General features: G+C 41.9%; 1 protein-coding gene and 1 non-coding gene across 6 annotated transcripts; both read right to left on the bottom strand.

Annotated features, from left to right (window-relative positions):
• Window positions 1–13,885: 13,885 nt before the first annotated feature.
• brd1a (bromodomain containing 1a) lies at window positions 13,886–26,906 on the bottom strand. 5 transcript variants are annotated; one of them, XM_034234316.1, is made up of 13 exons: window positions 26,802–26,906; window positions 23,934–25,338; window positions 23,063–23,219; window positions 22,693–22,824; window positions 22,420–22,548; window positions 20,409–20,721; window positions 19,622–19,954; window positions 17,690–18,265; window positions 17,262–17,397; window positions 17,007–17,140; window positions 16,018–16,127; window positions 14,923–15,077; window positions 13,886–14,183 (listed from the first exon to the last, which is right to left on the bottom strand). In XM_034234316.1, the coding sequence occupies exons 2-13, from the start codon at window positions 25,319–25,321 to the stop codon at window positions 14,000–14,002; spliced, it is 3,747 nt and encodes a 1,248-aa protein (XP_034090207.1). In that variant the 5' UTR covers window positions 25,322–25,338; window positions 26,802–26,906; the 3' UTR covers window positions 13,886–13,999. The 5 variants fall into 5 exon arrangements, with proteins under 5 accessions (XP_034090207.1, XP_034090210.1, XP_034090209.1 ...); XM_034234319.1 differs by lacking the exon at window positions 26,802–26,906 and adding an exon at window positions 26,265–26,761 and having other exon boundaries at window positions 17,720–18,265; XM_034234318.1 differs by lacking the exon at window positions 26,802–26,906 and adding an exon at window positions 26,265–26,761 and having other exon boundaries at window positions 22,693–22,821.
• On the bottom strand, window positions 21,504–21,576 carry trnak-cuu. The gene has a single exon. It is a non-coding gene; the product is annotated as a tRNA-Lys (tRNA).
• Window positions 26,907–27,346: the final 440 nt, after the last annotated feature.

Genomic DNA, 27,346 nt, shown 5'->3' with positions numbered 1-27,346 from the left:
GTTATTAATCCGACACCAGACACAGAAGTTGAGAGCTTTTTTAACGATGCGTCATGGCTAAAGAGTTCAGAAGTCACCGGAGGGAATTGATCCTTCGCCTCTCTGGCTTAATGATGCCCTCTATTTCGGGGCCATCAGGTGTTTTTTATAGCCGTGTTGTTGCTATTCTTAGGCTCTCCCTCTGCTTCTCCGTTTCCTCGGATCATACCGGCACAGATATTAGTGCACTGGGAATACAGCCTGAATACACTTTTTAACTTTAATTCAAAGTTACAAAGTTTTTGTTTTGGTCTAGCAATAATGGGACGCAACTCTATCTGCAATGCGATGACAGTATTTCCTGCAAACAAACACGTGGGGAGCTTTTATGCAAGCACATACACAAGCTCAGACAATTAAAACACACACACACACACACGCAGGTGTACGGGCAACACACACAGAAAAACAAACAACCTATAAATAGCGGAGATCCATGGCAACCTGAGATTTGTTGTTTGCCGTCACATGCTGCAGAGAGGGAGAGGAGAGCGGGGGCTTAAATAACACCGGGAGATTGGTTTGTGTGAGAGCCAAAGTCAAAACAAATTACGTATTTTCTATCACTTTGGGTCCACCGGTAAAGCATCTGAAATAGCTTTGTGCCTGGGGACATTTTACCACTGAGAGAATACGGCTTCAATATCCTCGGAGGACGTTAAAAAACAAAAAGGGGATGAGGGGAAGAGGACAGGGAATGAAAGGGTTTAGTTTTACTGCGGATCACAGGTGGCGCCTTGACCACCTAACTAACTCTTTTCACTTTATTCCATCCCATCCTTCGCCTGTCTCTTCCTATCTGCCCACAATGCACTGCTGTCACACTGAAGCTCTGATAAATACTATTACACCAATGCACCTTTTTTCCTTCTATTTTTATATTCTCCCCGAAGTGGTCCGCGACGTTTAAACATAATGAATATGGAATTCATACTCTTGAGAGGCAGCCCTGACGGTTTTATCCAATTTCTTCCTACTCCGGCTTGTTGATTTAAACTCGTTTTTCAGAAGAGAACATTTCTGCCTTTCTCCATTTAAACTGACCTTCAGCGGACCTTTTACTTTACTCTCACTTTCTCATGCAAATATCAAGTTGGAAAGCACAGGCTTTGCACTTTCCCCCTACGCTCTGTTTTCCTTTTTGCAAACACGAGATATACATCAGCCTTTAATTGATTTTTGTTTTTGCGAGATAAAGTCATTTGGTGCAATTGTTTTAGTTTGGCGGCGTATTTGCACTCGCTTCCATATACTGTTCATTAATTTGCAGCTCGTGGGTGATTTATCAAGCCATTACATTTGGGCATGCGTCCTCGACACACACACACACACACACAACCACCTGCAGTGTGTTCCCCTTGGTATCTTGAGGAGGCATACATGTGGCACATTTGGTGGCTGCTGCTATAATGGCTGCGCTAAAAGGCTGGTCGTGAGCCAGGCCCTGTCCCAGTGCAGATAGATGGATCCATGGGCCACACACACACACACACACACACACACACACACACACACACACACACCACACACACACACACACACACACACACACACACACACACACACACACACACACACACACACACACACACACACACACACACACACACACACACACACACACACACACACACACACACACACACACACACACACACACACACACACACACACACACACACACACACACACACACACACACACTAGACTGGCCCAGCCCACTTGTGAGCCCCAGCGAGGCTAAGTGGGGCAACCAGGCCGGGACTAAATCAAAATGCTAATAGCACAAGATTAAAATCACTAGCAATTACTTGATTCTATAGCAGACAAAGAAAATGGTTGTGTTGCATTAATTAATAAGCCATGAATAGGCATTAATGAATGCATGAATAAGCATTTTGGGGTTCAATGTGGCCAGCTTCAAATCTGAATGCAAAACAAAAATCAATAAACAGAGAAGAAAATATTAACATCTACGTGGAAAGATGTTGCTATTGCCTCTATGCATAACTATGAAACAGACATTTTTTTTAAACTCAGGGACAACTTAGAAATTGGATGATGCCGTTCAATAACATGTGGTCTTAATATAACCGAGTCCTTCCTCAACTGTGACACGTGTGGCGTTATATTATGCTAGCTATTGAGCTGAATCCCAGGCTGTTTGTGAGGCGCTCTGAAAAGGAAAGGAGAACACGTTTCTGCTGTTATGATTTCTTGAGAAAGCCAGCTCAATAGATGCTTTTGCCAAACAATAATACTGGCAGTTTTTTTACCCACTTTACAACAAAATAGACATGCTCGTTGGACTCCGCATCAATGCTTCCAGCTGGTTGCAACAATTGGAAGAAATAAGGAAACTGAAAAGCTAATATCATATGACGGAAACAGTGCATTATTGATTTTGGTCTTAAAGGCTTGAGTCTGGCTTTCTGAGTTGGCTGAACTTTCCACAGCTGCTCCGCTCCTTTACTTTGCAGCATATAACCACGTCAGAAGTGAAGCCACTTCCTGTCAAAAACAATACGTTGCTGAAATGTGTTCAACAACAGACATCTACTGACGCCGAATTTAAAATCCTCTTCCTTTTTGTTTTTCTTGATCCTACATCTGGAATTCATTTTTTTAGTTAAATTAAATAGTGTTCCAAATAGTTCATAACACTGACACTTGACTACAGCTGCTTTTTTTGCATGACTATAAGGGCTGCACAATATGAAGAAAACTAATTGAGATTACTTTGACTTGCAATTGCAGTGTTTTAGGGATTGATCATTTCCGCATCATTATTCTCATTGAAAAATATATTGTGATGAAGGATCTATACCAAACAAATGTGTTTTGTTAAGGGATATCTCAAATAGTGTGCTTCCTGCGATTTGAGTATTGCACTAGTCCATATTGCGATTTCACAATAATGTAGATTAATTGTGCAACCCTTATGTGTTCTCTAAACCCAGTTGCATATAAACATTAGACACCACTTGTTTTATCAGTATTATTCTATTTGTAGAATGAGATTCCAGTGATGGATTTGTAGCATTGTTTAATTCTAAAGTCCCAAAAAGAACTGATGTAGTCGTTTTCAAAAGTCACAATGTTTTTTCTATCTATCTATATTTGTTTGATTTAGCTGTTCAAAAACAACATTCTCACTGTCATTACAATACTGTTTGGTCTCCAAATTGCCGCACATGTATAACCGGGACGGTCTAGCAGTAATGTAACAGCACATAAATCAAATGTATATATATTTCTTTTATAGACGGTGGATGAACCTGCCGTGGCGACAAGTTTTACCTGCAGCAGAGAAAATGTGTCGGCAGACTTTAGACATTTGTGAAGTACAGAAAGAAAATGGCTACAATCTGTCATCGCAACATAATTATGCGCAATCAAGCGGCACGTGGTGCTATGGGTTACAGGATCTCAGGTTGGTGGGCATGTGAAAATCAAGTGGAAAGTACAGGCTGTGATAATGACCTAATCATTGACTCCGTAAGCGTCCCTTCACCGCTGAGCTGCGAGATATTATTCCGCCTTCAAAGCCAACAACGCCAATTCATACCACCGCGAAAACACCATCAATCCACGAGCAAGGAGACCTCTGAGCCAAGAGTCCTTGTATTCCTTTTTGTGCAAAGTGCTTGCTTTAGTTTAATCAACATTCATTAAATTGTATGCAACCTAATGAGCTATAGCATGCAAAACAGCTACTTTTTTTCTCCTCTTAAGGAATCAATGTTTCCACTTAAGACTTTTCTTTAGCCAACTTTTACAATGCCTCTACTTTTTTTCTGTGATAAATACTCTTGAAGCTTATTTTATGCCAAATAGAGATTGGATAATACTGCCTGTTTCCAACGGCTTTAGTGACAACAGGCTCACATCCAGCTACTAATGCATTAAACAGGGCACGGTTTATCCTAAAGACAAGAATGCACACACACACACACACACGCAGACTCAGGACAAGTATGCAGATGAAATCGTAGCCGACAGTAATAGGTAAACACACCAAAGTAAATAAACTCCATTTAAAAAAACTGACATTTAATTTAGCCGAGCCTTTTTTGCCTTATCGGCTCCGCTGTGTTTTTGTTGAATAGAGAGAGGGGGAGTCTGTGAATGAGAGAGCACTAGAAAGGTAATTATACTCCAAACACAATCTAGGGGTCAGCGTGAGTCCCTCCCCTTTGTTCTACAATCAATAGCTTGGGAGGAGGTGGTGAGGGAGAGACGGGGAAGACACAGAAAGTTGCTGGGTCCTTATGTGCGCATTAGTCATTAAACAGCACGAGTGTGGGCAGGTGTGAGAGCAAGAAATGCAGCGGTACACAAACACTTAAGTAGTCAGGTGCAACGGGGAAATATCTGGAGACGCGGGGAGTATACTCTGCAAAGGGAGAGGTTTGGAGGTGGAGGAGCTATAAAAGAGCTGAAGAGAGTACGACAGAGAGATTATCACTTTTACTTAATCCGGCCATCTGCGGGGAAAGAAGCAAGCAGTCGCCATACAGCAAGATAACTTAGAGTTTATTTGACAGGCGGTAGACCCAGTAGTAAAAAAAGGAAGAAGAGAGAAAGTGCATCACTGTTTCTCTTCTGACCTGATGTTAGACAGACCATCTTTTATTCTTTTTACAGCCTGTAAAGTTAATGTGTTCTCTGCATCTGCACCTGGAGCAGCAACCACGTAACAAAGGTGTATGCATTTATCAGTTTTAGAGCTGCAACTACCTTTCATTACTCGTGTATCTGCTTCCTAGTCTCTGTATGGACTCCCTTTATTGTAGCTGTCCAACAGTTGCCTGTGCACAATGACGTGAGGCCATAACCTCTATAGATGAGAATAATAAGTAACGGTTAACACGGTTATAGAATATATTGTCAAAAGATCCACAATCCAGGATTAAAATAAAAGCAAATTTAGGTTTTTATTATTATAATAATCATTCTGTGAAAAAGTCCAGATGATTGTTGGAAATTGCTTTTAAAATTACGCAATTGGAATATTGTTTTATTTAACATTATGCATTTAGTTTGATGTATTCTTGTAAAATACATAAAACGATGTCATGTATTTTTTGCTCGGGGCATCCCCTGGCTCTGACATCTTTCCATTACGTTGTTTGGATTCAGTACTGCGTGAGTGTGTACTTTGGGCCTGTGTGTATGCAATGTGTTAAAATAATACGAATCAAATCAAATCAAATTTCCCGTTGTGAGACTAATAAAGGAATGCTGTCTTTCTTTCTATGCAAGCTGATAACAAAAAGCCCCTACAGGACACAAACCCAGATTAAAAGCAACACATCGCGCTGTGTTTGTTTGTGCACATCCACACATGTATGAATGGATAAAGGATGCCACTTCAGCAGTGCCTCCACATGGAACCAAAAAAGAATCTCATTGTTTCCACCTCAGCTGAAATGGGAATCTGTCTTGGTCGGCACGCGCTTCCTCAGCCTCGGCAACAGACGGAGATAAGAAGGGGGATGCTATTGCAGTAATGTCAGTCTTCAGCCAAATGGATAAACCTGGATGGCAGGCTTTTCGCCCGCGATAAGGATGTTACTGCCACAGATCCGCGGGAGACAAGATTTAGCTATCTAGAAGCCGGGGAGAATGAGGCCCCTGCTCGTGTGCCCACGGCTTCACAACATGGATCTCGGGAATTGACGCAACTGTTTCCAAAGATCTGAACGGTATCACATTAACGCCGAGCTCAAGGTATCTTTATTCCGGCTGTCTTTGGGATTGATTGTAGCTCGGTATAAGACGCGGTCTCTTTATGTAGTCGGTGGCAGCTAATGTCACTGTGGAGACTCTTCAAATGCCTCCGACTAAAGCCCAGTTTTATTTCAGGCGCCGTGCGGCCATTTACAGACGTGATTAGGCCTTGATGAACGGGGGGGGTGGGAAAAGTTTGGCCTGCTATGCAAACAGGAGTTGCCTCGCCCCCCAAACAGAGCGGGGTGTGACGCTTCTGACAAGCCCGCCACAAGTCATTGTTTCGTTTCATCTCGTCAGTGCTTTGAGGCGTGAGGCGGCAGCAGGGGAAGTGCGATTATTTAGCTAAATTCTGCAAGGGGGAAATAAGAGCTTTGTGGCAGCAGGTGCATCTACTATAACCCTCTCCTCATCCCTCGTCCTTGAGCATAAACAGGCAGACACAAGTGGACACATATGCCACAACACACATTGCATTAAGTGCATATGCGCGCATCAAAGCAAGCTCCTCCAGTCCCACCTGCTCTTCTTCCCATCTTTCACTGACATGCAGAAATCCAACACAAGCAGCACAATCGCCCAGCGACACAAATCCGTGCATGATCTCGCCACAATGCAGCAAGCGGGGCAGGCAGGAGCTGCTCCAGAAGAGGTAATTCTGTGTCTGTTTGTTCGACAGAGAAAAGGGAGGGGATGATAGGAGTAGAGAGGGAGGAAAGTGTAAATCTAACATAGGGGCCCCGTGGCAGAGCCCTGAGGATCAAATCCAATTCTGGCAAGATACACAGTAAGCCCCGTCAATCACCACGGTGTCCTTGGAATGCGGCAGAATGGTGATGAGAGCGGCGGGGGACTCTCTTTTCACTGAGAGCTGGGATGAAGCCACTTAAGACACATATCTGCGCCGACACATTCAAAAACTCACATCACCCCTGAAGGGTCGCCATATTTAAACCCACTCATACACAACTGAACGACATGATCCACTAGCCCACATCTTTACATAAGTATTATTACACTCAATAGATTTATTTTACTACCTTTAGGCCCGAAAAAATATTAAAGCTGCCTTCACAGGATCAGGGGTAAAACGGCTCGTTGCATTGGGTTCATTGTTGTGGCGGAAGCGTTACCTTCGGCGTTGCGGAACGCTTACAATGATCACCCAGAGTTAAATTATTTAAACTTTAACCACGTTTGATGCTGACATTTTAATGCGCAAACAATCAGATTACGGCTTTATAAAGTGGCACAAGCTAGCAGGTGGCATAACCATACACATGTAATTTAACAGACTGTGTTGCCCGCAAGGCTCTGTGGCCTACCTCACAGTGAGCATAGAGCAAATTGCTTTCCATGTGAAGACAGCTTGATAAGATACTGTATATATATATATATATAATCTTTTTTATATATATATAAAATCTTTTTTTTTTTTATATATATATATATATATAAAAAAATTGTGCGAATATTTATCATTGGGAGATTTAAGAAATATATATACGCAACTAATTGCTAATATTATGACTGATGAATTACGCCATTATGAATGCAATTGCGAGGATTTGTATCAAACAAGGATTCTTTTTTATTAAGTTAGAGTACAGTTTTATCTTCAGCAACACCATACTTAATCCAGAATAATATTGCACTGCGATATTGGATATTGGATATTGTGATTTCTATAACATTTGAATTGAATGTGCAGCCCTAATCACGAGGAAGCTGTAAAAGATATAAAGTTAAACACAGTGATGTGATCATTATTTGATATACCGTTTTGCTTTGCTTGTGTCTATGATAAATCAAATCCAACCAACATGGAATAACTGCTAGTTTGGGGGTAAACTCAGACTGTGATTTTAAAGCTTTATTATTATAATTATTTAAAAAGAGTTATACACTGATTTAGTGTTGCACTCATAAATCCTTGTCTGACTCACTTTTGACGGTTTAAAAAGGATAACAAATGCATGCAAAAGACCTAGAAATATTCTTGTTTTTCTTACACATTCTTCCCCCTTGTGTTTCATAAGAACTGTAAACGTACTATGATGTGTTAAACTGGTGGCATTCCCTAACATTTGTAGCAAAACATGCCTCCAAATAGCAGACACTTTTATATAATATTGCATATTTACCAAAACCTGTATCCAAAACACACATTCTTAATCTAATTTAACTCTCAGCAAAGAGTTGAATCCCACGCTGTTAGGCTCTCAGCGTGAGTTCATTCACTACAGTGGAAGCGACAGTTAGCCTATTTACTTTTATTCTGGATTTTTGCTAATTATCTTAACTACACAAGTAATTATCTTTCACATCAAAGGGGCCGCGCTCTGAGCCCTGCTGGTCCCCCCTCAACCAACGAACCATCCACTCCCCAACACACACACACACACCATCATCACCACCAACACATTTCCGGAGCCAGCTGAATCATGACATTAGCAAATAATTAGACGGGCGCCTGGCAGCGTTTGATGGAGGCTCACGTGACGAGCAGCCGTCTATTTGGAGACTTACTGAATCCGAATCCAGAGAGATATTACACACAGATGTAACACTGGCTATTTAATCACAGGTGTTAAGCTGCAGACTGAGTGAAAGCCTATATAGTTTATAACGGATTAGCAGTAAATAAATGACACCCCGAGGGGCCATTGATGGTTTCCAGCACTTTCATCTCGTCCATTAGCGGTGCTCTTTCTGATCACACCCCGCTCTAGATCAATGGATGATGCAGCCTTTGGTTTGATTTCTGCCCCGAAAGCCATGACTTAATGGCACGGAGCTCATGACTCTTGACTATACACAACAGATTTGCCTGCATATGCTTTAATTCACTTCATATTCTCCATTCCCCCAATGCCTCTGGGCTCCTGTTTCTGCAAACAAGACAATAATCAGGTCATCTGGCATCAGGCGTGAATCCAATCCTTCATTAACAATCTAATGATAATCTGTGCAGAAACATGTGACTGTGGGAGAGAATTTACATGAACTGCAATTTAAATTCCTTTGAAGTTGTTTGTTTTGCTCACCTTGGAAACACACTATTTCTACTTCTCCTCTGTGGTGAGAAGTAAACGCACCCCATAAATATTTATCTACCTAGGGCCCGTGCTATTCTGGCCCAGTGTTTTGAACATAGCCACTGGAGATTGGGCCTATCAGGGACACAGAGGGGCACACAGAGGGGGGGGGGGATCATATTTTTGTACATGTTCCAAAAGGAAACGGTTTGCATGATGTTTAATGCAGCAGGACTGGGGCAGAGTTCAGAGTGTGTTTTCTTTACAAAGTCACCTCACAGACCTCAAACGTTCAGTCCCAAATAATATGAGCCTCTGCAGGTTTTTAAAAGAGTTGTTGTGCTGGTAGATACGATAACGCAAACTTTTTTTTAACTCTTGTCAAGGTTTTCTAAGATACCAATTTGTCACGATGAATTCCTAGGCAATGCATTTACACAAATGCGATTATAGAAGATTACCAACTATGAAGAAAAACAGTGACTCGTGGATTTAAACACTATGAAGCTTAAATTAAGGAAAATAAAAATATGAAACCTGAAAATGAGCATAATAGAGTCCCTTTGAATATATATGTCAGAGAGTTAAAGTACCATTTGTTTCCTTATCTTCAAGCTTCTTAAGGAGAAATATAAAATAGGTATATAAATGTCGACAGATGCCCATTTCAACTTCCCAAGTTCCATTGTGACACCTAAAAGTTCTGTTTCTTTGTGACCAAAAATCCAAAACACAATGAATATGATATATATGACAAAGTAAAGTTGTATATTTTGAATTTGAAAAGCTCAAACTAGAGCTGAATTATTTTTGACCGTTATTCCATCTCTGAAGCAGATGGGTTTGTTGTCAGAAAACCAACAATGGTTCAGGTGCAGAATAAACACAGCTTCGTGACCTTTATTTTTCGCTTGAATACATCTGGTGAGAAAAGTTAAAAAAATGCCGAGAAAAAAGCACCAAAATCTTTCAAACCTTTCAAAGATAGTTGCCAGGTCTGACACCCGGGCAATTCTAACTGTCTCCTCCTGCCAAAGAACTTCTGGTGGTGCGAGGTTATAGTATTCAGATGGATGAATATGGAACACATTTACAACCTGCATGCCTGCTTGGAGTGTACCTAACTGTGTGTGGCATTTCCTCCCGAAACCCTGGTGACCCCTCAGTGCAAAGGTGGGTTGCATTAAACATCCACAGGCCTTGTCACACACACACACACACAAGTTAACTGTTGCGCTCAGCAGGCTTCCATAACTTCTTCGGATCCCTCCACCTGGATGTTATTGCGGCATGCAGCATCCTTCTCTAATGAGCCTGCCTCAACTCAGTCAAAGTCATCTGATGACACTGATGTGGGGAGATTGATATTCACGCTTGACTCGTCGTCCTCTCCACTTGACTGCCATGTTTACCTCCCCACACAATTAGTATCTGGTGAAGACAGACAGTTGGAGAGGAAAGAGGGGTGCTGTGTGTGTGTGTGTGTGTGTGTGTGTGTGTGTGTGTGTGTGTGTGTGTGTGTGTGTGTGTGTGTGTGTGTGTGTGTGTGTGTGTGTGTGTGTGTGTGTGTGTGTGTGTGTGTGTACATTAGCTCCAATTGTTTATAAAGATGGGAGATGTCTTTCAATGTGGCTTGAAGGTGGCTTTCTATATCACAGGGCCATTACTACCTCATTTAATCCCCATAACTCTAATTTAACTCTCTGAATGTCAGTAGCTTGAAATAACAAAAGATGAATTGGCTTAAGCAAAATGCATATTTCAACAGTGTCTGTCCAAATGTGCATCAAAGACGTGATTCGCTTTGGTATTTGTTACGCATTTAGGAAAGAAACTCCACAAGTGTGATGGGTTCAACTCCCTCCCACACACGGCGCTGTTTACACTTCTAGCCTTCCATCCGAATATTAGCATATAAACAAATAAAACACTTAAGAGGAGAATTGTCTGCCCACTCTCTGTGAAATAAAGAAAATGGAGGAGAGGGTGCCCGGTGATTGGCATTAGGCTATGGCAGATTTTTAGCCGAGCTCGAGGCAAAAGAGAGACGCCAGAGCAGCAGCCATGTCTTCAAACTGATTAAGCATTAATTGACATTCTCTCTAATCGGTGCATTCACCATTTGAACACAGTAATGGAAATGGTTTATCCGCTGAATACTGATGCCTACCTGAGTGGAGGGGGGAACAGACCCGAGCAGGTGGACGCTCCTCAGGTAGGCCGGTGTGTGGACGCTGTCTCCCGGCTGAAGTGAAGGAGGTTTTAGTGCGGAGCCACAGTGCCTCCCTGTGGACAATTTCAAAAATGGCCGCCTCTTTCTGCTGCCCTAAGACCACACTTGTGTTAGCTTCTGGGTACTACCTATATTTCTGAATGTTATACTTCTACTCAGTGGTGTAAAGTAACTAAGTACATTTAGTACTGTAGCCTACTTCAGTATAATGTTGAGATACTTGTTCTTTACTTGAGTATTTACATTTGTTGCTACTTACTTTGTACTTCTACTCCATTACAATTCAGAGGTAAATATGTACTTTTACTCCACTGCATTTATTTAATACCTTTAGTTACTTTGAAAAATGTGGATTAATGATATGAAACATAATCAACACTTAAATAAGACTTTAGTTTGGACCTGGAATACAATCTGAAACTAACCTGAAGTATGAATGCAATAATGAACTAGCTGCACCTTTACCACCTTTGACAAACATATTAATGCATCAATAATTATAATCAAAATATATATCATTCCTAAGTGCATAAATAGTACTTTTGGTACTTTAAGTAGGCCTATATTTTGATGATAATACTTTTGTACTTTTACTTAACTTAATATTTGGAATTCAAGACTTTTAGTTGTAACAGAGTATTCCTACAATCCGGTATACTTCTACTTAAGAGCAAGATCTGAGTACTTCTCCCACCTTTGTTTAAATGTCACTTATCAGATGTCCAAAACATTTGTTTTAAACCTGCTTGTATTTCTAGTAATTTAACTATATTAAAGAGATCAGAATATTCCCTGAACAGTACAGTAATTAAGACAGATTACAAAATGTTTGGACCATTTTAAAGTTTGAACGGATTCTGTAGCTGTATGCATGTTGGTGTCCTCTTATCAGAGTTTTGATCTTCAAAAATTAATATAACATTGCTGGAATGCAGCAGCATATATTACATAGCTGGCAACTTCTACAGAATTTAAGTGGACAATTATCAACTGAGTATGAGCAGGGTACGGTGCCATATTGCAGGTGGTAGGTTGAATTATTGTCCGCCCTCTGCCAACAGTGAAAGACTTTCAGACCTTTTCAGAGGCATTGAGGAGAATTTCCAGTCCCTCTTATGCCACAGATACACACTACAGGAAATGGAAAACCTTAAAAAGCACAATAGGGCATTTTTAATCCTTGACTGTCACACAAAACAACAGAAGCATGTGTTCATATTTGTATCTTTTATGTTTTGCTAGGAAAGAAAAGTCCCAGCAATTTTTAATATGACCTGATTAAAAAACTACTACAGTTAAGTATAAAATGAAATATACCAAAATGACCCAATGCTACCCAGAGAAACAGTATAAAATGAAATGTCTTGAAGTACATCAACAAAAAAAGGTTAAAAAAGTTAAAAATAAAAAAGGCAAGTATCCATCACAAAATGTGCCACTTTACCACAATCAGTTTGCAACGTCATTCCTTGGATATAAAGTAATGCAAATACTTTACAATAAGTTTCTGCAGGAGCGTCTCCCTACGAGTACAGCAAGAACCAAGTAACAGTATCACATAAAAAATACTATTTTTTCCTTTTTGGCAACAATTTCACACAGAACATTTCAGCGAAAAAACTTCTGGGTAGCAACATTTTTGGTTTCTTGAGAACAATTTACGGGTCGAGGACTTCAGACTGCCTGTATGAGCTTTAGAGACTTACACACTGTATAACCGTGTATTCAAATCATATAAATATATATGAACAAAAATATACTAAAACTATTTTCCATACAAAAGAGGATTAATGCCAAATGGAAGTTTACGATTATAAACTTCAATAACTTAAAAAAGGGATATTTTAGCCCTAATCTCCTTAATATTAAGGCTTTTTTTGTCCTTCTTGATCAAACAGCAAAATAGCAAAATAGCCTTCACATGTTCGTGTGAAGAATGCATCAAGTATAAATACTAAAAAAACTCCTGTACTGATGTCAAAACTACAAAATAAGTTAGTGTCAGGCAACTGTACACATTATTTACAGTTTAAATACAAAGGAAGGAGTAGTATGAACATGCGACATAACGTGAGCTTTGGCGACAAATAAAAAAGTTTTCATATAGGCAGGAAATGTATGTTTTTATCCACTTTAACTCATAAACCAGCTACAAGATGCTAATTTTTAAATAACATGATTGGCTACCTGCCAAACAAAATTACGGACCGATAAGCAGAGATTTAATCTGTGTAACCTTTTTGTCTTACAATTTTGGTTGGGCTACCGACATGTTTGTGTTGAAATGATTAAAGAGTGAGGAAGATGAGGGTTGGACATAAAGAGCTTAAGCACAGCCTGCAGGTGGAAAGGACAGAAACACATTCATTTGAGCAGCAGCCGTATCCCATCGGCACATGGTGGGAGTGTGTGTGAGGAGGAGGAGGAATGGATGAGGAGGAGACACCGCCTGATGCAGCGGGTGCCCAGTAAACATTAGAGGGAAAGGAGGCATTTGGTTCAGGAGAGGTACGTGTGTGTGTGTGTGTGTGTGTGTGTGTGTGTGTGTGTGTGTGTGTGTGTGTGTGTGTGTGTGTGTGTGTGTGTGTGTGTGTGTGTGTGTGGCCTAGCATTACTATACTTATGGGGACCTAAATCTGTTTACACAGTCACGTGTGGGGACTCGCCTCCCTTATGGGGACAAATTGGAGGTCCCCATGAGGGGAGTCATTAATTTTAGGGTGAAGACTTGGTTAGGTTTAGGGTAAGGGTAAGGGTTAGGCATGTGTTGGTTATGGTTAAGGTTAGGATAAGTCTCCAGGAAATGCATGTAAGTCAATGTAATGTCCCCTGAAGTGATGTATACATGGTGTGTGTGTGTGTGTGTGTGTGTGTGTGTGTGTGTGTGTGTGTGTGTGTGTGTGTGTGTGTGTGTGTGTGTGTGTGTGTGTGTGTGTGTGTGTGTGAGACAGTATCATCAGTCCACGTCACTGAGGTCGCTGACGGGCTCGTCCTGCACGATGCTCAGGTGGTTCATGGCGCGGCTGTAGGCGATCTGGACAGCCTTGCGTATGCTGGACGTGCGTCCCTCCATCATTTTGATTTTGTCTATGGTCTTGTCCATGCCCAGAGGAACCATCTTGGATCTAGGGAGCCACTGCCTGAGGGGGGAAAGACAGAATGGGTATTCAAACACCAAGGGTTGAATGGAGTTTGAAGTTGTTAATCTTTCATTTGAGGTGAGAAAACAGAATAACAACCATCCTTTGTGTTACTATATTTTAGACAGATTTTGCATAACTTAAAAAATTTGACAAAAAAACCACTGCAGCCCAAAAGTTGATCCAGTTTTGATGTTGCAATAACAGTTTATTAACGTCTGACCTTTAATATTTAGCTGAGATTTTTGAGATTATTTTTCATTTAATAGAAATCAGTTATTTATTTGAATAACAGTCTAGTCTATAAAAAAGATGGAGGTTAAAATCACAGTAAATTCTGCAACCTCAGTTCTTTGTATTCAACCAAAAACAGTTTAAGTAGTGCAACTAACACTTGCAGATTCCAGCTTTTCAAATGGGAGGATATACAGTTGTTTTTTTTGGGGGTTGAACTGTTGATTAAACAAAACAAGCGTAGGTAAACATTGGCTTTAAGAGACTGTTCCCTCTTAGATGTGGAATATTCTCAGTAGCAGATAAAAAGACATGTCTGTTAAAGATTGAAAAACATTCGAGGGGAATCCAGGTGACTTTATTCCCCGGGGCCATTTGTTGTCTCAAGACAAATAATGAGACACGGCCACGAGAGAATAATGATGGGCCTGCGGACACGTTGACAGCTTTTCCCTGGCGGAGAGCAGCGTGAGCTTAAATCATCCCCGGTGACGGCGGCACTCACCAGCTGCGCTTGTTGTCGAAGAAGAGGACGAGGTAGAGTTTCTCTTCGGCTTTGTACTGCATCTGCTCTCCGATGCGGAGCACGTCCATGGGGGGCATGGGGATGGACACCCCGTTGTGCTGGCAGCCCACGCGCGGCATGTGGGGGTCGATGATCTACGCTCAGCAGGGGGAGGAGAGAGGGGAGGCCATTACACACATACTCATAGCATAGAAAACATACATCAATCTGACATATCGTTGAATTCACACTGGATATATACAATGCAGTGTTGGAAAGTAACTAAGTACATTAAGTTAAATACTATACTGTACTATTTTATGCTGCTTCACAATTCTACTACATTTTGGAAGGAAATATTGTACTACATTTATTTTTAAAGGTTTTTTTTTGGGCTCAACCCTTCGCTCATGCGCACTTGAGTTTTCCTTAAGCCCCGCCTCAGATCTCCCACTCTTGGCTCAGTCATAAGAATGTAGAGGGAAAATAACTCTGGATTCGGCTTTTAGTACATTTTACTACTTTTAATGCCTAATGATTTGAAATAAGGGCCTTCAAAGTGTTCGTGCTGGGTAGTTTATTTAGCTTTAAAGAATATATACTCCTATTTACAGACGTCACAGGGGAAAAGTCTCCCTGAAAAAACTTCCTGATTCAAATCAGGGCTTTCTCTCCTGCTGCTTTTCCAGAAGTCATCTAACTAGGTTTTATCCTTGCACTTATACAATGTGAATTTCAACTACCTTCTGTGTCTTTTATGAATTGTCCTTTTGTTTAATTTATTTGGTTTTTGCCATTATTATTCACATTTGGAATTTCCTTGGTATCTGGAATGTGCTCTATAAATAAACTAACCTCAACCTCTGCACAAACATGGCATTAGTTTCATAATTTGTCCTTTCATGCTAAGGTCAAATTAAACTGGCTAACAGTGCCATCTAGAGGAGGAATAGGAAAGGTCCACCTTTAAAGAACAGCTGCAGTAAACTATTGCTTCCTTTGATGCCATAGTTATGTTATAATGTGAAGAGGAGACAAAAAACGTTGGAGAAAATAGTGATTGTCGTACTTTCTCTCCAAAGAAAAGTCACTCACCAAGGCAGGGTAGGAAGGGTATCCGCTACATTTGGCCCAGATTAGCTTCAGGGGTTCCAGTGCAACTGTTGCAGCACTAGCGGGCATCCAGATATTGCTGTTGCCAACCTCTGTAAGAGCGAGAACCACACATTAAAACACAGGAACACACTTTCAGAGCCGTGCAGGGGAAAAAATCAAAGTGGGAAATTACGTTTTTATTTCATTTAAAAGCCAGGGTGAATGACAGATATTACAATTTACCAGCCACTTTGAGCGTTTCAATAGCCAAACATGAATTTTAGATGAGGGGAAGGGAGTCCAGATGCTGACTGGTTACATGCCATGATGGCAGGCAGAGCATCACCGGTCACTGCCAAAAGTCACCAATAGTTGGCGAGTAGCTCCTGTTCATTTCCAACCCTGTGTTTGTTTACCAGGTGTCTGCAAGTTATATCAAGTTTAAACTTTTAGGGACAATTATAACAAGTTAATGCTGAAGCTCAACAGGAACATTTTGATGGTGTTCATGAGACACTTTAAGACATTTTAAAGTTTTACACAACCTACATAAATCTGTGAAAACACACAACTGTTTACCATACCAAATCTTTTTTTAATATATTCACAAAAGTCTACGGTCATTTTTTCTGCCACCCTAAAAAACAATCACATTTTAAATATATTTACTTAGTCTTTTTCTAATTCCATCAATTTTCTTTGCTTATTATATCACTTATCAGTTGTTTTCTTAATAACTACATTCCTTTATGTGCAGAGAGTGAGAGAGAAAACAGTAAATACCAAACATGAAGAATTATTCAGGCTCCGATTCAGGGACTCTTTAATTTCAAACTTGTCCTGCCGTAACAATTGAAATTACTTTTAGACCAATTCATATTACCTTAATCATCCTTATCAGAAATGGTGACTTAAACAGGTAGTTTGTAAACATAATGCTACCCTCGCACACGCATACAGATCTGACACATTGAATGCAGTCTTCTTACCTGCAGCGATTCGTGCAGCTTTTGCAAAGTTCCCTGTTTCGATACATGCGATTAACTCGCTCTTATCGTCCACAGTGTTTCTCCGGACCAAGGCGGGTTTCCCTTTCCCACATTTAGGAAGACTGAGAATAGTGCTGGAAACACAGAAAAGACATGCATGATACATTTGAAAGCCAAGATTACAATTTTCAAGAAAGTATGTCGTACAATGAATCGTATCTTTTAGCCGTATTTTAATCTAGACTGATGTGTTACCTGGTGCTGCCTGGCAGGCTGCTACAGGAGGAGATGGAGGACTCGGAGGCGCAGCGTCGCCGTGGCTCCACGGCGACGCTGGCTCTGCTCGACTCCTCCAGCTCCTGCTCCTCCTCCAGAAACCTGCTAGTTAAGCCTGAGAGGAGACAAGGCACAACCGAATAAAAACAAAATCACATCCCAATACAAAAATGTACAAGGAAACGGATGTATTGATGTGCTTTATTAGCTGTACTTGTACGTTTTGGGATTCCACATTTTTTATTTTGGGCCTCGAAGCACTGCTAGATAGAGCTTTGCTAATTTAATAAGAGCTTTAAAGAAATGTCATTTCAATTCTAACATATGGTGACTCAAAGAAATTGCAGACTATAAGGCACTTTGATACATTAAACATAATAAGTGTTATTCAGTCTCTCTCTTCCTACCGGTATCAAGGCGTTTCATAGGGCACTTTCCTTTGTCGCCTCCCGCCTCTACCTCCTCCCTGCTGCGCCTCCTCTTCTTGCTGTGGAGCAGCGTCTCCAGCCTGGGTATGACCACCGACAGGAAGGATTTGGAGCCCAGGTCTTCGATGTCATCCTCCTCCTCTTCTTCCTGCTGCTGCTGCTGCTGCTCGGCCCTTTTTCTGTCGCCGTTCTCCTCCTCCTCGTTCCTCGGGAGTTTGCGTGGGCTGGTGGTCTTCGATTTGCGGAAGAGCACGGCGGTCCGGCGGTTCACCGTGCCCGTGGGCTCTGCGACCGTCGACGTGGCAACAACGCTCACGTCTCCGTCCAGCAGCGAGCTGTGGAGTCGGCTGTGGGAGTGTCCGTTGAGGCGCGGGGCGGAAGAGAGCAGGTCTGGGAGTTCCCTGTCGAACTTGAGGCGTTTGCTGTGAGGCTTTTCTTCACGATCCGGAGCGGAGTCTATTGGTTTGAGGGTGGGGGGCCCCGGGTCTGAGTCTGACTGGATGTGGTGGGGGATTGAGTCCGAAGGCTCCAGTTTCGGAGGAAGAGACTTATCTCCTGTAGGGGAGAGGGAGAAAGCGGTTTAGTTTTGACTATACGGACAACAGTAATCAAACATGAAGTGACTAATAAAGGGGCCCTAATATGATCTTTGGGGTTCTCCCTTTCCTGTAGTGGGTCATAGATGTGTATGCCTGTAAATGCCAGAGGGAGTTTCTCTCCCACACCCCCCCATCCCTGCCTGAAACACCTCTAGTGTAGTCTTTTGTTTACTTCAGTGACATATTAACATCACTATGTAACACTTGTGCTTCTATGGCTGGCGCTCTAACACATTCTACGTGATAGGCTAAGGGGCGGCACAAAATATAGAGCTTTTTGAACATTAAAGCATGGAAACATGTCACAGTAGAGGCACAAAATACATAGATGAACCTGAAAATGAGCATTATATGTCCCCTTCAAGTACAATACATATTTGTAATGTCACAGTTATTATTAATTAGGCACTACAATTTGTTTTTCTTTGTATTTTCGGTGCAGTGTATCCGTTTTTTCTAATTTATATTCATACAATTCCCTTCTCTTTTGTCCTCATTACTATGGAATTTAATAAATGTTATCATGGTAAAGGATTAGCTTTGCAGAGGAGCATAATGAAATTGTTGGCATACTTTTTGGGATAAAAATCGAAATGCTATGCATAAATAGTCAAAACAATACAATAAAAGTCGAGTCATGACAGAGGCAAAAGATATGACCCATGGTATAAAGCTATTACCTACAGTAAAGTGCTGCAACACCCACACTTTGTCCTTACAGAAATGCTGACACTGCACATTTTCAATGGCGTTTAGGTCTATCATAAAAGTAAAACAAGGCGTTATTTAGCATAACACTGAGGCACTTACATGAAAAAGAAATGAGAGGAAAATGAATATGTATTTCCCTTTTCCCCCTTTACCTCATGAGAAAGCTATCTTCCCCAGACGTAAAGTGATTCAGCAAGTGTTCAGTGAGTGTGCACTTTAAGAAGCCAGTGCAGCATACTAAAAATTGCATTATGGCCATGTTTAGACATTTTTCTTAATGATTCTTGTTTGATGATGTGGACAACGTTGATTCTATGATTTGGACTTTGGAGTTAATAAAAAAAGGTTTGAACATTTTGAACCAATGTCAGTTCAAAAATATTGAAACTGTGTGAATTATCTGGTAAAAGTAGTGTTTGTTGGGCAGAAAAACCTGCAGTTGTTCCACTGGCAATGAACTCCAGGTTTTTTATAACTCATTCCCGTCAAAAAGATACAATTTATTGGCTTCAGGCTATTCAGGACAAGTGAATATCTTTAAAAATCACAGAGCATGGCGTGAAGCAGAAAAATGACCAATCTAAAGCCAATCCATACGTACCCTCATCATCTGGAAAGTGCCCATTGGGCTTCGATGTCTCCTCTTTAGGTTTACTCAACTCTGGGTGGGAGGCGGTTGATGACGCTGATGTGGAGGGGGTTGTGGAGGAGGAAGAGTGGTGGTGATGGTGGTGATGATGGTGGGAGGGCAGGACCCTCTTCAGGCTCATTTCATTGCGCACATCGTTGATGGTCTTCTTGAGCAGCTTTAAGCGCTTGCTGCGGGAGGGGCTGGACTTCATGGCACAGGTCAGGTCAAACTTCTCCAACAGTTGCTGCAGCTGTTTGTCTGGAGACAGATGCATCCGATTGGCTGGTACTAGTAGGCGGTCAACTGAAGAATAGAAATAAAACAGGAGGAGATTGAAACATGTGGTTGTCAATGTTGCACAGGAAGATTCCTAACCTGTATAACCAGGAAGTACATAAGTGGCAGTTAATACAAGAGCTGTTTGAGTTCTTTGGATGCTAGGAAAGTAGCTACAATACACTGGACCATCCTTTATGAAAGGAAAGGACATAATGCGGACCCACAATACCTTGCGTCTGCAACATTTCAATTCACGCACCATTAGGTTATTCACGAAAGACATCGCTTGTGACTAAGAAATGTGCATAATGTAAATGAACAGGGTTTATTTAGCATTCTATTTTATTTCGTGATTTATTTCAGTGCTTACATGTTTTAAACTCTCAAGTGACGTTTAACAGCGTTTACTGAAATGTGTGAGAATTATACATTATTTTCAACATGTTTGAATGGTGCGTCAAAGTGACATTTGTCTTACCGTCCTCCCAGGAAAAGGATCTTTCTGCTTTGATTTCCGGAGCTTCCTGTAGGTGCATGCCACTTTCCGAGTCGAAGCCGATCATCTCCACGTCTCTCCGGGCCTTCCTCAGCAGGGACCCGCCCTGGTCTCGGAGGCGAACGGCCGCCCGGTAGAAATAAGTGTCCTTTGAGTTGTATTTCATGCAATTATCCACAATGAGGTTGAAGTCGTTCTCAAACTGCTCAAAGTTGTTGTAGGCCTGAGCGTCGATGCGCTGCCTCATGGTGGAGAAGTCCATCGGGTGCTTGATGTGGGAGGGGTAGTCAGGCACCTACAGCAGATACAATGGAATTATTTAACAAATACTTAAAACAAATAAAGCAAATATCATTGTGTGTTGCATATCTACCAACCGTTCTTGATCAAATAGGATTATTTTAGCATCTAAAAAGGCGAGTCAAGGGTTATTTCATTGTCAGTCAAATAAGACTTCCTGCTTTTATCTGATATCTGTTAGAGGCTAAAATAGGCATTTTTCCATAATTTTCTACACCATAAAATGAATTAAAGATTATTGATGACGCACAAGTCAGAGAAACCCCAAAGAGCATAATAAGGCCCCTTTAATGAATTTAGAAAACAATCATTAGATCTTTTGATATGAAAGAATATCCTTATTTGCAGTCAGTATCTAAAGTGATTCATGTCAGCATGACTGTAGTAAATCATGTTACTCTGTTGGGTCATTATCTTTAGCAACAACATATAAAATACTTGTAAGCAAAACCAATATTATTCCAGATTATTACAAAGTCTTTAAACTGAAACGTCTATATGCAGATGATAAGTCTTTCTTTCAAGCTCAGTAACTAGTAACCTAAGAGATTCAAGATATTTATTGTCATATGCACAGTAAACAGACAGTTACACCGTACAATGAAAATCTTACTTTGCTAGTCCACCCTACGCAAGTAAAATACAGGAATATAAAAATAAATAAATACTAAAAAATATATACAGCAGCATAAAAGGGCACATAAGTAGCAGCAGTTTAAAATATATTTAAATAGTTGTATTGCAGATGGTTCACAAGGCCTCCCGAGACAAAAGCAGCGCCCAACGTGGGGCTCGAACCCACGACCCTGAGATTAAGAGTCTCATGCTCTACCGACTGAGCTAGCCGGGCATGCAGTGTCAGGAAACATCCCCCTTTTTCTCACGTCACTTTCTGCCAGTGGACCTTACTCTTGAGTTACACATTCCACACAACAGGAAGTCACATTGCTCAACACTGTCAACACCAGGAGAAGGGGGCTGATTTATAACCACTATGATCCGAGCCTGTGACATGGGGCGAGAGCGGTTGACTGAGCGTGGTGTGTTCAAATGCAATGAACGGGAAAGGTTAATGAGTGGTGGTTGTTTTTTACTTGGTGTGTCAGGGCTTTTGGAGATTAAACTCCACAACAATTAAGTAATTGTTGGCGTGGCTTGCAATTGTTTTAAAACATCTCTGAAGTAGTTATCTAGAAAAACTGGTAAAACCAAATTGTGTTGAGCTCTGAACCAGCAAGTCCACTTTAGAGCTTTATCAAAGAGGAAGGCTCTGGCTGGCCATTGTAGTTACAAATCTGGATTGGAATCCTCTTGAAAAGTTAATCATAGCTGCAGTGACTTTCTTCTTTTGCTTACAATACAGATCTCTATCTCACATGCCTGATTAGCCAACACAAAGTGCTGCTATTGCCAACAAGTAAAAGAATCCTTGGTGAAGCCCCCTGCCACGATGCTACAATTGCACACAATTAACAACATAAAAGTATCAGAGATAAGTAGATCAAGATAACGACAAAAAACTAAAATGCTCTCTTGAGAATTACAAGGAAAACAATTGTTTAGCTGTTCATTTCCCCGCAGTGTTCCTATTCTTCCTTAGGTTCAATTGTTTGGGTGCATGTGTGGCATCCAAAAGAAAACACAATAAAATAATATGGTCAAACTCAGCAAGAGAACTTAAAAAAGTGTTTACCTGGCTGATGTCGACCGGCTGTGTGAAGATCTTGGCCTGGTCTTTTGTCTGGAGCTGGTCCAATAGCCCTTTGAGCAAAATACTGAACGGACACAACTGGATCTCTAGAAGGCTCTCCTGCAGTTTAATCTACAAAACAGCACAGAGGGAAACCGTAAGAAGCTTTTTCCATTGATTTGACGGAATGTAATCAGAACACAAGTGAAGTCCCAGTCCCACCTCGAGAATGGTGCATCTCAAGGAATGTATCCTAATAAATAAATGTCTATATACCTCCTCCCTCTTCATCTTCTCCCTCTTGCGGATCAGCTCCAGCAGCAGCCGCGCTCTCTCCAGGTCGTGTCGGAGACGATGCCACTCCTTCAGCTGCTCCTTCAGCGCCCTGCTCTCCTCCTCATTCTGCTTCTGGGAAGTATAATAAGAATACAGACATTCAGACCAAAGGCTGTCAACTTGAATAACGGGTGAGGGTTTCTCAAGATAAACCTTTTAAACATTTCTTTACGGCAAACGGCTACATAAGCATGAAGACACACAACACCTTGTTGAGAGCATGCAAGTCAAGTTTCTAAAAACTACAGGTAGATAAAAAGCTAAATGAGAAACTGATAGTCTCCTGTGTTTGACTGAGAGATAAACAAACCGGTTGCGTATTCTTCTGAGACTGCATGCTCGTCTGGAGGCGTCTGATGAGGGGGAGCCCGTTCCTGGATTGCCTCTTTAGTGTCCAGTAATTTAGGGCCAGCTCCACGAAAGCTTTTTTCTTCTGAACCGACACCTGGTTGAGAATGGTTTGTAACCTAGGGGAGCCAGGGCGATAGGTATTAGAAGGAGAGATACCAACATCTGGCACACTTCAAAAGGCTTCTAGGCTTCTTGCAGGATTATGCAAGCCAAGAATAATACAGCGGCTTGTTACACGTGGTTGCGGTTTTTTGAATCAACAGCCACAAACAAGCTTTAACCTGAATTTGACTGACACTCGACGCAGAGCAAATGCATGCCAGCAGATCACTGAAGCTTCTATTTGCGAATGCAAACATTTGTCTCGTGCTCAAACCCCACAACAGCCAATGTTTGTATATCAACAGCAGACTGTCTTATCAGTGTCCTTGAGAGAAAAAGAAAAACCCTCCCTATATCACCACTCCTGGCATCAAAGCACTAAAACACAACATAACACCCATCATTAAAAAGGGGCTGATTTTCAGGTTCATATTTGTTCTTGTGCGTCTTCTGTGACATGTGTACATGCTTTAATGATCAATATGTTTCTCACACTGCCTGTGATGTCTGCCTGTAATTAGAGCCCAGTCCGAGAAGCGTGAGTGTTACACAGTGATGTCACGTGTTACGGAAGTAAACAAAATATACCAACTTAGGCGTTTCAGTCGGGGGGCAGTATGTGGGAGGAAAACTCCTTCTGGAACTTATAAAAACAATATAACATGACAGGAAAGGGAAACCCCCAAAAAGCATGAAAGGGCCCCTTTAATACAACTTTTAAAGCACACCTGTGAGCGGGAAACGTAGGCACAGCAGCAGGAGTCACAGCTTCACTCTCAGCTTCAGCTTCAGGCTTCTTACTCTTCTTCTTTCCTTTAGACGATCCTTTCCCCGCACCTCTCCCTTTGTCCACTTTCTTACATAGTCCGTTTTTGGGTTTGGCCTCATTGTAGATTGTTAGAGGCCTCCTTACACACCCGTTTGGTGTGTGCGCTCCACAGTATGCCGTCTTCTTCACAGAAAACGTGGGCTCCCCAGTGTCCGTTACCTCCTTGATCGGCTCCATCTTCATAAAGAGGCCGGCCCTTTGGGCGCAGCTGACATGGAAGGCGGTGTAACAGTTGGCTTTGTGGCACTGGATGCACGCCCCCACACCTTTCTCCTTGCAGAGGTAGCAGGTGAGCTTCCAGCGGGCGGGAGGAATGTGGCTGACACCGTCTATGGGTTCGATGAAGGTGGTGTTGGTGAAGCCGACCTCAGGGACCCAGAGGGCGCACACCACGTGGCCCCAGCGCTCATCTACTGTCTTTTTCAGTGCTCCCCCCTTATTAGGACAGAGGATACAGTCTGAAGGCTGGGTGGGTACCTGAAGGCAGTGTCTGCAAAGCCACTGGCCCTCAGGAATATACGGCACACCGTAACATTCCTGGTGCACGGCCACGTTGCACATGTCGCAAAACAGGATAGCGTTGCTGTTGTGACACTCTCCGTCCATGCAGATGCAGCAGACGGCGTCCTCGTCAATGGGAGTGTGCTTTTCACTGCCTTGGTCCAAACTCTCCAAGTGCAACTCTTTCTCAAAGCGATCGACAAGAAACTCAAAGACGTTGTGAGAGACCTGACTGACCCCTTCGCTTTTCCGTTTCTCATTCACCAAATCCAACCAGGCATAATCCTGCTCGTCCATGTCGTACTCCGTGTCCTCGTCCAGCTCTTCCTCTGTCTTCTCTGCGTATTTATAAAAGGCGGATGAGCGCTTAGGAACTGCTGGAAGATTATATTCCACATTACGAAATTTAGGCTCATTGAGTTTTGGACCAGTATTGGCAGCAGGCTGATGTCCACCTCCATGTCCAGGACTGGTGATGCCCAGCGCAGCGTTTCTCTTCTCCTGGTTGTTTTTTAACCGGACAGACCTCAGGAGGACCTGCTGCGGTTTCTCAGCATTCTCCTTATTGCTGGTGCACTCCATCATCTCCTGCACCATGGGGTCATCATCTGAGATCACGTCCAGCTGGTCGTATATGCTGATTCGATGGAGGCGGCCATCGAGATCGAACTCCACCATGCTCTGCGCCTGGGCGTACGTCAGGATCTGCTTGTTGGGAGAAGGCATGATGGGAGACGACGGCCTCTGCGGCACCGCAACCCGGTGCTGCCGAGCTTTCTTCTTCATCTTGGTGCTCCGTGTTGCTGTGGAGAAAGAGTGAGGAGACATGGTAAGAGATCTGCACGTATTAATTGAAATGGTTAAAAAAAAGGAGCTACTTTTCAGGGGTAAGGAAAAACAATAACCTTTATTATTTACTCATGAAGTATTCTGGGCTTAAAGCGCTTAATTATTTTACATACACCTCCACTTCCTTTGCTATAAAATATTCTTAACGGTTTTAAAAGCTGTAGTTTTTTTATATATATACAGGCTTTCCATCAGCACTAAATCAGGCTGTCAAAAATATTGGGTAACCCTGCAAGTAAAATAACAAATAGACCAGGAAAAATACATTCTACACTCGCATTACAACTTTTATCTCAGTGAAAATGTAGCTATTTTAAACTAAGAGATACAGTATTCTCATTTAATGCAAAACTCTATGGACCAAACCACAGAAAAGTGAAACATGTTAAAAAGCATTATACCTAAAGATTAGCAGCTGACTTGTAGAGCAAAAGTCAATGCTATAAAAAAGTAAAGCTTCAAGCTGCAGGGACCTTATGTTGTGGACTGTAACGTTAGTAGACAGCTGTACGTTACACTTTTGTCAATGAGCTGAGGCATTTAAATGCGGTGGGAGGCGGCCACACGGGGCACTTTAAACATGACTGCACAGGAGTTAGTGCTTGCCCATTTGGTGCAGAGAGGAAACTGCCTTTTACACTAACGCCTCACAAAGTAGCCAAGTTGCTAACAATAACATTAGCTACCCTGCTAACTAGCCAGAGGAGCTAGCCAGCAGGCAAATGGCGTCAAACAAAACAAGAGACCTTTAAAACGTCTCCTAATTCATACCGAATGTGTGACATAAAACATGTGTGTGACACATTTTGCACATGCACTGAATGCTTTCTAGTCGTTATAACACATAGCACAGAAAAGCACATAAAGCAGAAGAACATACCTCGGATTCACGAACAGTTTTGCTAGTTGAGGAAGACGGTAGCTAGCCAGCAGCCTTACAAAGCAATGGCGATACGGCCTGCTAAGTGGCTCTAATTCCGTACACAGTGTTCTCATCCAACGATACTGGGGTCGCTATTAAAATAAGAAACACGCCTGCATGGTGCCTGCGGAGTTTCGGTATTCAATGCAACAGAGAACAAACAATTAGTAGCTTTGTGGACCATTCATAGGCTAGAGAAACTCGCTAGCCACAGGAGCAAATAGCAGCAACACGGACGGCTCATCCCCCAACACAACAATGCGTTTCACCAGACAACTCCCACCCGCACGCAATACTCTACGTGTGACGCTGGAGGTCATGTTGGTGGTGACTCGTAGATTTCACACAAAAGCCCATCTGTCACACGATCAATGCATTGGCTTGTGTCGATCCTCGCTAGAGCTATACACAGACAAAGCAGAGCATAACACTGTGTGAGTAAAAGCTCTCTGTGTGTGTGTGTGGCTCTGTAAAATAATATCCAGTTAATATTACTTTTCCACTGGTTTTCCTGTCAGTCATGCAACCAGTTATTGATTCAGCATTTCTCCTCTAGTCTCACAGAGGACAGTCATGAGGACGCAGGCAGAGAAACACACAGAACATTTCTTTGCCCCACCCTGGTGACCGGTTTTCCCACAGCTCTATCCCAGAAAGCCAGTTGGTTTAGTTCAGTTACCGCATTGTAGTCAATGAAATCGCATATATTACTGTATACTATAGAGTAGACAGTATGTACTCAAAATGTTCCCATTTTAACTGCGAGCTCGTTGTCCCAGAATCACCGTGAATGCAACACAGTGGAGAACGTATCATACTAGTAACATGTATGTGGTCGATGTGTGTTTGTTTATTTTAAACTCACAATTTTGGTTCTCTATTTTTTTCGAAAAGCAATTAAATTCGACTTCTTTAATTTAGCTTATTTTCCAAGATCTACATGGCTTGGGAAAGAATAACACTGCATTTTTGTCATTATTTGCTTGTATTATTATTTCAGTACATGTCACTTTAAAATGTTTGAAATGTTAATAAGTTCA

This window comes from Gymnodraco acuticeps, unplaced genomic scaffold (assembly GCF_902827175.1).
Source record: "Gymnodraco acuticeps unplaced genomic scaffold, fGymAcu1.1, whole genome shotgun sequence".
Taxonomy (NCBI): Eukaryota; Metazoa; Chordata; class Actinopteri; order Perciformes; family Bathydraconidae; genus Gymnodraco; species Gymnodraco acuticeps.
The sequence above is the reverse complement of the archived record's forward strand: the minus strand, read 5'-3'. Positions and strand labels throughout refer to the sequence as shown.